The sequence below is a fragment of the Terrapene carolina genome, unplaced genomic scaffold (assembly GCF_002925995.2).
Source record: "Terrapene carolina triunguis isolate 2854851 unplaced genomic scaffold, T_m_triunguis-2.0 Scaffold171, whole genome shotgun sequence".
In the NCBI taxonomy this organism is placed as follows: Eukaryota; Metazoa; Chordata; order Testudines; family Emydidae; genus Terrapene; species Terrapene triunguis.
This window is the reverse complement of record NW_020664522.1, coordinates 1924508-1940122: the sequence shown is the minus strand read 5'-3', so window position 1 is coordinate 1940122 and position 15615 is coordinate 1924508. Positions and strand designations below refer to the sequence as shown.

Sequence of the window (15615 nt, the reverse complement as noted above, 5' to 3'; positions counted from 1 at the left end):
GTAAATTCTGTGGTGGTGGTTTGAGTAGTGGTTGGTGAAGTAGTTGTAGTTGTAAAAGTGTCCGGAATTGGTGTTGAGGTTATTGGAGTAGTGGTTGGTATTGTAGTAGTAGTTTGAGGAGTTGTCATGGTTGTAGTACCTGTGGTTGTTGTAGTTTGTGTGGTTGTGGCAGTGAAAGGTGTAGTTGTGACTGTTGTAGTTTCTATGCTGGTGATGGATGAATGTGTAGTTCCTATTGATGTAGTTTCTGTAGTTGTAGGAGTCAGTGTGGAAGTTTCTGTTGAAACAATGGGTGTGCCTGGAGTAGTTGTAGTTTCTGTGGTTGTGGTAGTGAAAGGTGTAGTTATGATTGTTGTAGTTTCTATAGGGGTGGTTGTTAAAAGAGTAGTTGTTTTAACTTCTTTGGTTGTGGTTTCTGTTGTGGTGGTGGGTGAAGGTGTAGTTCTCACTGTTGAAGTTGTAGTTTCTGTAGTTGTAGGAGTCTGGGTGGAAGTTTCTGTTGAAACAATAGTTGTGCCTGCAGTTGTTGTAGTTTCTGTAGTAGTGGATGTGGATGGGCAATGACTAAAATCATCACAGCAGAATACTTTTATTTGATAGTTATAACACATTTGGAGCACTCCTTCCTGATCTTCATTCCTGCAGACAAGTCCAAAGGATACATTGCACTGGACAATTTGGTCAATGTTATCAATTGATTTTTCTGGGAATTTCTCGGCTCGACATTCTATATTTTCAGGTTTGCTGCAGATCACTTTTCCTGCTGCTCTAATATCATCATATGTTTCAGAATCTCCTTTATTGTCCAGACTGGGAAAATGGACATCATGCCATTCAGACCATTTGCATTTTGGTTTACAAGGTGTTATGGATGTGATTTCTCCTGTAGTATATACAGTTTCTGTTGAAGGGCTAGCAGTTGTTTCAGGGATTGTTGTTGATGGAGCTGTGGTTCTAAGAGTTGAAGTTGACACACTCGTTGTTTCTGTGACTGGAGATGTTGAAGGAGTTTTGGAGGTCATGGTACTTGTTGAAAGAGTAGTTGTTTTAGATTCTGTGGTTGTAGGTAGTGCTGTAGTTGTTGAAGATATACTGGTTACAGTAGTTTCTGGAGTGGTCGTTTTTGTGATGGGTGTTGTAGTCTCCGCAGGCGTTGTGGTAGCAGGAGTTGTATATTCACATGGTACAAAGCTACAGCATAAGATTTTTATCTGGAAGTTGTCGCAGATCATTTGATGCTGATCCTTATTATAACATATTAGTCCCATTGTTGTACTACATTCTACTTTTTGCTCTAGTTCATTTAATGGTGTGTTAGGGAACTTCTCAGATCTGCATTCAACAGCCTTTGGAGCTTTGCAAACTTTATAACCTTTGGCTCTTAAATTATCAAATGTGTCAAAATCTCCATCGTTGATCCCAGACCCTGGATAGCTCACGTCATACCATTGTGACCACTGGCATACTTCACGAACACAGATTGATGTAGTTGGTGTCACTGTGGTTAAAAACCAAAAAGAGTGAAAATTTAGTACTAAGAAATTCAAGCAAATATTCTCCTTTCTATTATACCAAATAGACTGAGCGTGATGTCAGCTATCAGCTGTAGGAAGAGGGGCTTGTCTAGACACTTGCCAAAGGGCATGAGCTAATATACTGAGCTCAAAAATATATCCATTTATTAGGCTAGTTAAATTATAATGAATATCCATTCAAATAATGAAAATAATCACAACATATGAATTTGTCGGTATGCCTGGATTTATCACTTCCAAGGGCATGGCCATTATTTCTTGTGATGTGCTAGGATAAAGAGTAATTACCAAAATTTCAAAAATAGTTGCCTACGTTACACATGCATAATTTGCACACTTGGGAAAAAACATCTTTGCATAAAATTTTCTGTTTTGTGCAGCATGTTTGCACCTTCTCATGAACATTAAGGCCCTGATCCAAAATGCACTGAAGCTATGGAAAGACATCGTTGAATTCAATGTGCTTTGGAGTAGGCCGCATATGCACCTAATTTATTTGTTATATAAATTTACTGCTCATGAACATGTCACATTGCCTGCACTCCTCTCTATTTGTTCATAGAACAATTACTGCAGGGTTGAATCAGGGGTATAAGTTTCCTTATGCTGCCCTAATGTGCTTCAAGTCTGTTTGTAAGGGACCATCTCTTGGGTGGAGAGAGTAGTTCATGCTCCTTGCTGATTCAATGCAGGCCTCTCTGAAACTTCTGAAAAGTTGCCAGTTAATGCCAACTATGCTGGCAGTTTCTGTGATGTAGCACTAAGAACTATACTAAAATGACTAACTAATCTCACGTGTGCTATCAAACAGCCATCAGATGGTCATGACTTTCAGGCATTACCAATCTGGGACAAATTGAACCAGAGATCTAGAGGTGAAATGCATAGTATCTCAGTATTGCAGTCTGAGCAATCCATTTACTAACTGCATTTTCAAAATACTATGATACTGACTGGGATTTTAGGAGAAATTAGTCATTCTGCAATTTAATAAATGAATAATAGGGAATGATTCTATGACTGTGCAGATTACTAGCTGTGGACATTTTCTATATAGCAGTTTAAAAAGAATGGTATAGAATCAGTTACCACAACAGTTTATAAAATACCCATGGGATTGTTTTCTAATGAATCTGTCTGAATTTGAGCAAAGATCATATCAAAACCATGCACAGTGGTTTAATTTTCTATATTTTCATGTTTCAATTTGTTTTCTAGCTATGATCAAAACTATATAAAATATACAAAATGCAAAGAAAAATAGGTCTTATTAGTTTTTGAGTTTCTGGTCCATTCGTTAGAGTTATAAGCATGGTTTGGTAGGTAAATTTCACTCAACAGCAAGTAAAAGTACAGTGAGCTCATGTATTCATTAAAAACAAACCTGTAGTGGTGGATATAGGTGTTGAAGAGGAAAATGAAAATGGTGTTGTGGTTAAGGGTGTAGAACATGCATAGACTTTTCTATCAATTGTTCCATTGTGACCACAAGTTGCAATGATACATCCGCCAATACCATCTGTAGTGTCGTAGATGACATCCTCATACTCATATTGCTTTCCATCATATGTGCAGTGGCATTCTGTAAAGCAAAGGAGAATGTCATCATTAGATTTCCTGTAATATGGAATAGATTGTTCCAAAAATTTCATGTTCAGATAACAGCTGCTTTGTCAACATACCGTCTTCATCATATTCACACTTAATGCCATTCATTGTGCATTCACTGGGGGGGGAAAAGAGAAAAGAAATATGGGACTGAAGATGCATAAAGGATAACCACATACATTTTACTGTTTTAACTGTTTCTATTGCATTTATATCCCAAGGAACAAAATGAAGTTCATGGAGAAAAGTTGTGTGGGTAAGCTCAAAAAGACCTAGAATGTTCTCATCCATCCTGTGATAGAAGGGCCCTGAGCTCTCAAACCGGTGCACTTCTGCTGCAGAAAGGCAGGATGGGCAGGCTCCTTTCAATCTGCAGACAGGATTTGTAACACCATCTGTGCCTACTAACAATACCCTGCACTGCATCCCTTCCATGATGCCACAGAAGAAGGTTTTGGAGGCTGCAGGAAGGGATCCACTGACCACTTCCCCCCAGTGGAGGGGAAGTGCAGCAGGGATGGTGGTGGAGGAATTACTGTTGCTCTTAGGTTGAAATAGCTGCCAGAGAGTCTCTTTAGCTGCTCTGCAGCCTAGTAAGGAGGATTCCCTCTCCTCAGCCCTCGATGGTATGCCCCTGTGAGAACACAGTCCGTTTACTCAGGCTGTGCACAAAGATAGGGATTTCTCACTTACTAATTAAGGGCTAAATTCAGGTACCTTTGTTCACACTAACTAACACTGTACTCCGCAAGTAGTCCTATTGACTTTGTGGAGTAAATTGCTATTCAGCATGAGAAGCATATCAGAATATGTCCCTAAGTAAATATCTGTGTAACGAAGAAATCAGTTACAAAAAATAAAACATATAAAAATACTGAAGGACTCTCCTAGACAGATACATGCCAAGACAATAGCAAAAACAAATGAACAGAATTAAGCTATAGAGCAATTTTAGATAATGATTTCAATAATACCTTGTCAATTTGTTTCCTAAATGCAGTATAAAGAAGGTCTTTTTTTTTTTAGGATAATACAGAATGTGCAATAAAACAGAGAAATATGCTTCAAGCAAATCACTCCAAAGGAAAGAATTTCAGATCATGATCCTTTCCCTTCCCAGTCCCAGAAATAAAAGTGGTTTATGTACTCATTAGTAATTTATGTACAGTAGGCACAAGACCAATTCCTGTTAGCAAACAATGGAGTTTAATGGCCAGTACATTATGTTAGGATCCTCCTAAAATCCTCATACAGCTAAGCTTACCATGATTGACAGTTCTCTTCTGAACGAATGGGTGTTCCTGGCTTGTAATATTTTCCCTTGGTATCATAACAGCCACAGCTATCGACACACTCCATATCATCTTCATCAAAATAGGGCTTGTTCTCTGGACACTTTGGATAGCAGCCTGCAGTAACAAAGAGAGTTATATTGACACTGGATCTCTTACACTGCGGGTGTCTCTAGACAACTGTCTAAACTCTGCATTGATTTCTTGTCGAGGGGTGGAATTTCACCCTTAGTGACATGATGCATATTGCTGCCAAAGCATACATTTCTCTGAGAGTTTAAATGCAATAATTTGGATTTTAATCCCAAAGAAGATCATGACCTCTTTAGAGAATTACACACAATTCAGAAAACTCCATAATCACTAACCTGGCTTGTACTTTCTAATATTATTAAATATATTGAGAAGTAGGAATTTTAGTTTAGGAATTTTTAATTAGCTTTTATAAGTAGAGTGAGATATATATAATGTATTTTACCTTCCAACCCTTGTAACTCATGAAGGCATTTTCCACTTCTGTTCCTGCAGGTCTTCATACAAGGAGACCCACAAGGCTTGTAGTGCCACTCGCATTCCCCTTGCGGGTTGTAGTAATCACAGAACAGAGCTGAAAGAGGGCAAAATGGGTGAAAATATTACATGTAACAAAATGTTTCTAAAGTGCTTCATAGCTATCCATATGCTGTGTACAAATCCCATAACACTAACATAATTCTGCAAGTAGTAAACAGTAGTTATCCTGTTTCTAATTCAATATGATTATCTTAATTCTACAGTTGTATTGACTTCAGTGCTGGTACACTGACAGAACGCATAAAACTCAATTAACTGGAACATAAAATTTTCAGCTGCTACTATGCATTGCTATTACTTACACTGTGACAGATAACAGCTGTGTGTGTGTGTTTGTGTGTATATATATTATATATATATATATATATATATATACTAGAATGGCAGTGGTATATCACAATCTGTAACTAGATAATACAGTAATTTAACAACTAATACAATCACTAGGGTACAGTTTTATTTTAATCATATCTACAATTGGAGATGTGTAGAGAGATTGGAAAAGGAAGTTTTGTAGATAGTTCTATTGATAATTTACTGTTTGCTTTGGGCTATTTTGCTATTTTCCAGATTGTAGTGCATCTCAGGAACAGTACTATACTCCTCTTCATTTCTTCCTATGTTTTTTTTCCCCTTCTCGTTCTTTATTTCTTTTTCTCCCTCTCCCTCCATGAAGTTATGGGGTAATACTCACGACAGATAGATGGGGTTCTCCATGCAACACAAATGCCAGCCTCATTACATGCTTGAGCATATGAAGCTACCGCTGTACAGAAACATTCACAATCTCCCCCAGTGTCACAGGCACAAGCATCAGTCACGCATGCTTCATAATATTCATTTGGTTCAACCTGTTAGAAAAAGAATACATGACATTTAATTTTTGTTCCATGCATTTGTCATCTTGCTTTGCAATAGCAATTCCCTCTCCTCTTAAAATTTCAGTCAAATGTTTGAAATGGATGCTGTTCTTTTCTTTTTCTCTTGTAACATCATTCCCTATAGCAATGGAACTACATGCAGAATAAACTATGATTCTGGAAAAAAAGAGTCTAAATTGGGGGGGAAATGACAAGAATTTTTTTTTATAAAGTCAAGTGAAGACATCAAGTGTAGGACACGCCTAGCATTAGTAATCATAAGAGAAGTGACTACCCTAACAGCTGTGGAACATTACAAATTAATTGGAAAAAATAATATAATTAGATTAGTACATCCTATCACAACAATCGTCCTGTTATCAATTAAATGTATTATCAGAAGCTAATCCTGCTGGACGGAATAACACATCCTGTGATTGTCCCATGTAAAAAGGGTTATCTGATGACGTCTGTACAAGTGTCACATACTTCTTTGATGGACCAGCTTACTTGGCAAAAAGAGAAAATGAATCTCAGTGAAATTTCTGCATAGTCCTCCTGGAATTAGCTATGAGTCCAGTTTGGTCTTAAAGGACCTGATCCAGCTCCCATTGAAGTCAAATCTTTCCATTGACTTCAGTGTGAAACTGGATCAAGCCCATGATGCTTCTTCCACAATCAAATGTACATGTACATTAAAAAAAAGGTAGAGCATCCTTATGTTTAGTGCAGGGAGTGGCAACACAAAGTGCACCACTAAGGTATTCTGTATATAATATAATCCCTACTTAGAAGGATTCCACCTGAGGATTTGCTATACCTGAGAGTGACAGGCAGCGAATACTTTGCTGTTGATTATGCTGCACTGCTTCTGGGCCCAAGAGTTCCTGTAAGGGTTTGCAGTGCAAGGATCCTTGTTGCTCTTGGCATCTGGGCAAGTAGGAGACACCTTCCAGCTGTTTCCAAACTCCAGCACATCTCCTACCACAGACTGACTTCTGGTGGTAAAGTCATTAATGCCATTGCCATCGTAGTTCCCACACAGGCCACAGACCTGACCCTGCACAGAGAAACAAACAAACTGATGAGTGCTAATAAAATGTATTTGCCAGTGCCTGTGATTAACTGAAACTCTGACTTTTTGGATTTAATGTAGACTTTGCGTCTTCAGTGACAGCCTCACACTTTTCCCTGAAGATGCCTTTACTGAAAAATGTACCCTTTTTTTTATTGTACTGAATCCTTTCTGAAGAAAGAAGTAAAGTAGACGCATAATTTTGTTCTTAGGATTTAAAAAAAAACGAATTAACTATTTTTATTTCGTTTTGAATATACCTTATTAGTAATGACCTTTAATGAGTGTTCTGCTACTATTTAGTTATGAAATCATTATGTAATTTGTGGACATGAATGATGTATTTAGAAGCAGCTTATCACCCCACTACATTCTGTCACTCTAAAGGATCTATTTTGAGACACCACCGAAAGGCTGAAAATATGCAATAGGAATTCATTCAATCTTGCAGTCACAATCTTACTTATGTTTCACTGCACCTCCATTTTCTCCTTCAAGAGATAACACCATAGTGTATCCATAAGAGTTGATCCCACACACACAGCTTCTAAAACTCACCTTAAAATCTGGGCTGAGCTTGATGAATATGCTGGTTTTCTTATCCCACATAAGAATCAGCCCATTGTTGGTGTCAATCACCATGTAGATGCCCATGTAACGGACCTTGTATGGCACTTCCCCTCCACGGACCTTCTCTATCACTTCAAACTTTCCGTCACTGAGTACCAGTTCATAGTTCTGAAATAGGAAGAAAAGCCAGTTAAAAAGCCAACAGATTTAATATATCTATAACTATCTGAATTATTCTATAGCATTTCTTCCTAAGATATCGCGCAATTGCTGGCAGCAAGTTTGGAAGTCTACGAAAGGTTATGCTGTCTGATTGAATATTTTTACAGTGATATCTACCTTGGACAATCTATTGTGCATCCTACTCATGTCAGAGATCAGATACACATGTTCTTTCCCACAGTTTATCAAAGAAGCTACTCACCCCTAGGAAGACTTTAATGGCCTTTGAGCAGGTGGTCCCAGTGGTTCCACAGGGGATGTTCTCAGTGATCACTCGGAAGGTTCCAAGGCTGGTACTGTTTTTACCACAGTAATCCTGAGAACAGGAGTTATAGTTAGTGTTAGTAATACAAGGTCACCACATGTAGGAACACAAGATACTTTTAGTGGTGTAATAATCCTAGGAAAGAAGCTCAGTACCTGGACCAGTGTGTATTCACAGTCTCCACTAAAGCTGAAGCGTTTGCCATCAAAAGTAATGTAATGACCATCTCCATAAGCAGAGCAGGTTGCCAGGCAAGGTTCATTGGTGCATTGCCACATTCTGTTTTTACAAGTGCTAGGAGGGAGAAAAAAGTCCAAATGTAACAAAAATACTTAACATATTAATTTCTCCTTATATAGCCAGATGTAAATTTGATTCAGAATGTGTCTATTCCAAAATACAGTAAACCTATGGTACTGGGAAATAGGGCTTACTCATGCTAAACAGTAATCTATCGTAGCTCTGGACCAACAGCACATAGACCCCATTAATTCCCAAAATTTAATTTATTTTCTGATTAAATGGGTGATATGATTGAGAGCCATTTAAAAACCTTTTGGATTTCAAAACCTCTTAGAATTTTTTGAGATGTATGCACCATTGAGGGACTGCATACAGACTGAGCAGGTATAAAGTTTTCCCGTGCAGCTCTAATGGAGATGAGGGCATATAAAGCCCATCGTTGTCCTGCTCATTTACTAACTATTCTTGTTTGGTTTTGAAAAGAATGAAGAGAGCCTGTTTTTTTTTTATGCTGAATATTAGATTTCAACATTTTAGATACCAATGCGGAACTAACTACTAACCCTCTTGCAGTGAAGGATCTCATTGCCAACCAAATTCTAGTGCACAGGCTATGTGTATATCTATCATCACCTTCTGTTGCATGGAATATGAGCCCCACTCAAGTGTGTGCTGTAAGTCTTAATTCTGCTACAGCAAAATGAGATTCTCCTCAAGTTTAAGCGACACGGACATGTAGCTTTAGGACTGTGAAAACCATAACTATTCAACATATACCTACCAGGTGTTACAGTTGACTTTGATTGTTTCTCCTGAATTGTAGGAGGCATCATTGTGAACACATGGACATTCCCCCGCAGCTACACAGCCACCTTTGCCATCTGACACTAGACCATTAGGGCACACGCAGCCAGAGACGCACTGTGTGCTGTACTGTAAGAACCATAGAGAAAACATCACTTGATAAATCATGTCAATGGCAAAGAAACATTCAACTACAACAGCACAGAGTGTGAGAGATTTAATTTTGGTCAGGATATGAAAATGTTTTCAAGTGGGCATAAAGAATTGGCACTTACACATCCCATATCAAGAGTCTGACAGCTCTTCTGGCACTCGGATCCAATTGTGCCTGCAGTGACATTGCTGCAGTCAAAGTAGACCATGGGAGCTGCACAGACTGCAGGAGACAAAAGCCATAAGACATTTGGGATCAAACACAGAGTTATCAGTTATTGCTACAGTAATTATTTGTCATGAATATGCCTCCAAAGAGCCCTGATTTTAGAGTAAAGCCAAGGAACACAATCTAGTTACAATGCTTCAGTTACTGGCAAATAACCTTCATTTGCTCTGTCACACATTTTAGCTCTCTGCTGAAATGATTTTAGCCATGGAATTGGGCACAAGGCTTTGTTTAGAATTATAAATGACCTCAGATATAGGAGCTCATTGCCTTTGGTTGTAAACTTGGAATACAATTCTTCATTATTGTTAGTAAAGAAAATTTACAACTAATTTACACATTACTTTGGAAACAAAATCCATTTGAATCTTTATATAATATATTTCAATTCAGTTAATCCTGTAATAATTGTGCTATAATTAATGGGACAGATTTTAGAATAGCATATGCATAGTTTTCACATGCAATGTAACGGTATGCACAAATGGCCAGTTAGTTACAGAACTGGTTATTTGCATGTTTAATTACCCCCCCTGCAAGCACAGATATGGTAACTGTAGCCAAATCCTGCACTCTTTATTCAGTTAAAACTCCTACTGATACCAGTGGGAAATTTTTGTTTGAGTAGCGACTGCAGGATTGGGTGCCACGTCTTGGATAAGCACCTGATAATAGCTGTAGTATTAAACATATGAACCAGAAGTATGGCCAGAGCCCTGGCCATGCATGTCATTAAAAAAATTGCCATTGGCACATGAGCAATATTTGGATCTTATTGTTTTTTCTTCTACTGTATGGAGAATGGAGTCTGTGGTATGTTATACTTTTGGGTTTACCTAATACCTACTGAAATATGTGATAAGTGCTTTGAACCACCTTTCAGTTGTTAAGAAATACATCTTACCATCATTTCTTTGTTGAAAAAAGAAACTGATTCTTGTTACTATATTAACAGCTGTATTATTTTTCTTTATTTTTTGCTTCCTTTTGCTGACTTTCATTTTTAAGAAGTCTCATAGAAATTTGCCTTTTGGAGAACAATTCATAAAGGACACCCCTCACCCTATATTTATCAAGTTACCGGCATCCAGTAATTTTTGCTTTTAGGAAATTCAGTGGTTATTATGTATTCCCTAGGGCACTTTTCTTTTTTATCTGTAACACTATGACCAGATCTTATCTTGCTCTGAATTAGATCCTTTAGTTCTTGTCCTATTTTGTTTCCACTATGCCACAATATAAAGAATGGTACTTTGCATTTCAAAAATTACATCCTCGCTACTACAAAACTGCTATGCAAATGGTTTCTGATGCGATAATTTCCCTACTGGGTTTCAAATGTTTGCTGTCTTCATCATTGTAATAAAACTGAGTTCACTCAGAAGTGTGAGAGGGAATTAAAATAAAGCTTAAAGGGATTATACCTGGTTCTGGTTTCACTCTCACGCAGTCCAACTTTCCATGTGTGCAAGAGCTGTGAGAAAGAGAAGGGAATTATGTTTGCTTCAAATCATAGTTAGTTACATGGAGAGCTGCTTCTATCTTGCCATACATCCAGTCTTTTCTATGGAATCTGGAATACTGAAATGCCACCTTGTGGCCAGAGATAGAAAATGTCCTTTCAACAGAACCATGTATATTGTTTGCATATAATTTCTGCGATAGCTGTCCAGAGAACAAACAAGCTTGTGCCTTCTGCTAAGACAATGCCACCCAGTCAGTTTGTCGACATAGATTATTACACTTAAAAAGTTTCTTCCGTAATATTATTCGTTTCACCAGCATTCCTCATTTTAACTACAGGGAATATCAAACTGGTAGACTTTTTTAATCTGGAAGAAACCTTTTAAATTCAGGGAGAAAATATGGCTAATTGAGTTAGTTGACCGGATTAAAGAAAGACTTCTAAACAAAGACAATCCTAAAAATTCATGAGTAATTGTGATTTTCACACTGAAAATTCTGAAACGGGGAGAGAAACTCATTTGACTTGACTAGACTCCATAAAATATATATGATTCCATGATTGCCAGTGTCCAGCCCCAGGGTTTTGTTAAAGAACCTCTTACCATATGACACCATTGTCGTGAACAACCTCTCCAGAAGGTAGCACAGATCCTTTGTAATAACAAGGACAGCTAGTAGCGGGCACGCATTTGCCATTTTCATCCATGTAAGTTCCATTTGCACAGGTGCAGCCATCAACTGGAGTGAACTTGATGTTGCATGTGACATCGGGCTCACTCAAAGATCGACAAGTGGGTTGGCAGGAATTGACAACATAGCTGTACGTCAGGGATTTGGGGCACGAGGTTATGGCTTGAGAGAGTAAAATAAAGTAAGTTACATTCATACTTATTTAATGATGGCTATAAATGCCAAATTTTGGATATATTGTGTATGATAGATCCTGTATGTCCACAGATTAAAACTGAATGGATGAAATTCTGCAGTGAGGTCAACAGTAATGTAATTTACATGTCTTTTGTACTTCTACTACAAAATTTACCCCCACGTTACTATCTCGGATGGGTACACTAGAGAACCCCATTGCTGTCAATGAGGTTTCTTCAGTTTAAACAAGAGGAGAATTTAACCCATATTAATTTGTACAGTTTATTTTTTCTGTTTGTTTATTTTCCTCCTTCCACCATCAGTATATTAAAGTAATAAAACTGGAAGCATCCTAATTATATTAAATGGACAGTAAAAGCCTTATGCTCCCTGATATTTCCTTGGGACTTTCATTCAGTGTAGGCATGATTCTCATGAAGCATCTTCTTCAAGTAACTTCCTACTTATCGTTCATTATGTCCCCCGTTACTTATACCCCTTAAATTCTATAAGAGAATTGTTGATAGAACACCATCAAACTTTTGTTTAAGATTTGACTGGGAGAGCCCTGGATTTCTTGGAAACTGGTATAAAGGGCCCACTGGCTGATCATTTTTAACCAGTGAATGGTTTTAAAACTTACTGCAGACATTGGTCCTCCATCCATTCAACAGGACTCCTTTGGCAGCACAGGCTCTGACATAGGTAGAGAGGGCAGCACACATACAGTCCTCACTCTTTTCACAGTTACAGGTGTCAAACAGACAGTTCTAGGAATACATATAAGACTCATTAGTAATCACTGAACTGCCCATCCAAAGAAATTTCCCTTTAAGTTTTTGCATTCACATGTCAAAATCACTGGCTCTATTTAGTCTTATAATGGATTATAGGGCCAAATTCTACCTTGATGTATTCACTTTGCAACCCATTGGACCAAATGGTGCTCTGATTTACCCCAGTATAGATCTGAAGTATGTCAATGGGTTTATTCTGGATTTTCATCAATGTAATTGACAGCAGAATTTGGCCCATTAATGTCTGTATATTTATATCTGTATAAAAATCTAAGCATTTCCTTCTTTGCAGTCAGTTATCTAAGAGTGTTTCAGACATGCAAATTTAGATTACTTCACCGCAAGGGAAATTACCCTGAGTACCTGCCAGAAAGATGCAATCCTTTACAAGGAAGTAAAATAGATGCCTGCAGCTGTATTTTTATGTTCCTCCTTTTATTTGAGGAAAAAAATAGTTTTACTATTTACATCAGATATTTACAATCAATGCAGTGTCGTATACAAAGTGAAACAATTAAACGTATCTTCCTGATAGTGTAAAGAAAAATGCCTACTTAGAGGAGTAGCTTACATGAAATCAAATTACAGTTAAACGTTATTGTAGCCTGATGAACTTGTCAGAAGCAAATGGGTGTCTAAACCAGCTCCTCCTGTTTGGTATGTGTTTCTCTTGGCACTTGGTATCAGGGATCAGACTCTTATTGGTGCTATTATAAAGGTGAAAGAAATAACTAGCAAAGTACCGTGTGGTAAACATCTGGATTCACTGTTGAGTGGCATTCAGCAAAAGGTCCTTGAGTCTCAGTCAGCAATCCACACCAGTGCTGAGCATATTTTTCTGTAAAAACAGAAAATGCTATGAATTCATGTTTCACTTTATGGGTTAAATTCTCTTCCCAGTTACATCACTGTAAGCCCGTTGTGTTCAGTGGAGTTGCAGAAGCATAACAAAGAGTAGAATTTGGCTCTGTATTTCTTCAAACACAAAAAACTGCCCACTCTCTTTGTACAGAAATATGAACGTGTCATAAACTGACTGAAGCTAAATCACAATGGCTGCCTTTGATTAAGCTGGTAAAACTTGAGCTGGTGTTTTGAAAAAGGAGATTTTCAATGTGGATTACCAATGGCTCAATTCATATTAGCAGCAGAAAGAGTGGCTTGTGGACCTTAAAAACTTAAGTTCTTTATTGGTTAGAACAGAAGATTGAGAGCCTTGAACCAATGAATTCTCAGTATGATTCATGACTCATTGTGTGGCACTGGGCAAGTTACATACAGTCCAAACATGCAAAGTTCTGAGCACACCACACCTTCTAGATGGCACTCAGCATCTTACAGGATGGAATGATAACCTCTTCAATGACTCAGTTTCCCCATATGCAAAATGGGAATCTTAACACTTCACTTCTTAACTCACAGAGCTATTGTGAGGCTCTAAAATACTCTATTAGTCTTAAGTATTAGTATTATTTATTAAGAGAAAACCTCAGTCTTGTCTAACAGAAAATGGGTAGGCAAGATTGGATTAGTTAAAATGAGTCGTAGCATCCTGTTAATATTTCTTACAGTTAAATAATTGCTTTGTTTTTCAAGCTAATCTTCTTTTATGATTTAATTTTTAAAACCATCTATATGTAACATGGAATTTAGAATCTGAATTCATTTCTGCTACCTATTTTTGTCAGATTTGTTTAGTCTTCTAATTATAGAAGAAATAGATTATTATAACAAACATACCATTTTCTATGCTGAGGGTACAGGGGTTCTCAAAGATGTTTTTGACATTAGGGCAATCACCCTGGATTTTCCAGGTATTGGCAAAAGCGGCTGCTGTTCCTTCCACTACACCACTTGTGGCTTTGAAGTCATCTGTTTGGATATCGTTGAAGTTTCCACAAAGACCTTAGCGGGAAGCAGAAGGATTTTGAATCTCTCATACAAGATCAAAAGTAATTTCAATGAGTGAGGTCACAACCTGCTCCTTCCTGATTACACATCTTGTTCAAGACCCATGTCTCTGTGTTGCTGGTACAACCATTGTACCTCTGAAAGCTTTCTCTCAGGACATTTTCCTGTGAATATCAGACTAATCTGGCTACTTTTCCTATCGCTATTTCAGGGGCCCTGCAGAACTCTTCAAAACCCACTGATTGGCTATGCTTTTGACTTCTGGGTCTGAAACACCACTACACTTTTATTTGATCAGAGTAAACATAACATAAAAGTAAAAATAGCATTCAGTGACCCTTCTACTTCTTACTCCCAGAGAGAAAGCTTAATTTTATAAAAGCTCAGCCGTGCTTCCTTTCCTGATCAAAAGTCTAAGTCTCTGACTCTCTCTGATCCTGCTTCCTGTCTCCCACCCAAACAAGCAGTCTGGGTGGTGCTTCTCCTCAGTAGGAAAGACACATATTAGATAAGTCCACTTACCACATGTCTGCCCTTTGTGGGATGGGTCCAAGTTTACAAAGAGTTGCATGATGGGTACAAGCTGGATCTGAACCTGAAGCCCAAAGTTTGTTTGTACGATGATGAAGAATGATGAAGGCCTGAACATAGTGACATTGGCTATGGGCAAAGAACACAATAAACCCATTTTTGTATGTGATCAAAAATCGAAACAACTGTCCATTATTTACAAAGATTCTCTTTATACTAAGCTTCTGCTACATGTAGTGTGAAGCTATCACTTGCAGAAAAAAAGGAGAGTTAATTTGAACTGGATCTAAAATCTGGTACAAAGTTAGTCTATTACTATTCTAGGTACCAAGCAGGCAGAACACGCCTCCAGTCTGGTAATTTCTTTGGAACAAGGAGAAGAACATGAATTTCTGTGTCCAAACAGACTTTGGCTCTGTGAGAATTACCTAACATGATGTTGTCCTAGGATCCAATCTGGAAATACTCGATACACATACAGTACTTGTACTTCCTGTATATGTGGGGAAGAGACTAAGGAGGTCCAGATAGAGTGAAAGGCTTTAATGATGAACAATATTCATGAAAACAGGCAGAAGAGGCACAGGGCAACTTAATGGCTCAGTCAGTTGTA

At 37.9% G+C, this 15615-nt stretch overlaps 1 protein-coding gene across 1 annotated transcript in view; it reads right to left on the bottom strand.

The window, feature by feature from the left end:
- Positions 1-15615, bottom strand: part of MUC5AC (mucin 5AC, oligomeric mucus/gel-forming) — a 53545-nt gene that overhangs the window by 15712 nt on the left and 22218 nt on the right. Inside the window, exons 14-32 of the mRNA XM_026653916.1 lie at positions 14994-15131; positions 14301-14465; positions 13304-13398; positions 12407-12533; positions 11499-11748; positions 10854-10903; positions 9323-9423; positions 9025-9176; positions 8156-8294; positions 7938-8051; positions 7502-7681; positions 6689-6928; positions 5703-5859; positions 4914-5042; positions 4408-4552; positions 3218-3261; positions 2920-3117; positions 977-1498; positions 140-880 (exon numbers count right to left, since the gene is read on the bottom strand). Coding sequence (XP_026509701.1) covers positions 140-880; positions 977-1498; positions 2920-3117; positions 3218-3261; positions 4408-4552; positions 4914-5042; positions 5703-5859; positions 6689-6928; positions 7502-7681; positions 7938-8051; positions 8156-8294; positions 9025-9176; positions 9323-9423; positions 10854-10903; positions 11499-11748; positions 12407-12533; positions 13304-13398; positions 14301-14465; positions 14994-15131 — 3687 coding nt within the window. The remainder of the gene's footprint in view (positions 1-139; positions 881-976; positions 1499-2919; positions 3118-3217; positions 3262-4407; positions 4553-4913; positions 5043-5702; positions 5860-6688; positions 6929-7501; positions 7682-7937; positions 8052-8155; positions 8295-9024; positions 9177-9322; positions 9424-10853; positions 10904-11498; positions 11749-12406; positions 12534-13303; positions 13399-14300; positions 14466-14993; positions 15132-15615) is intronic.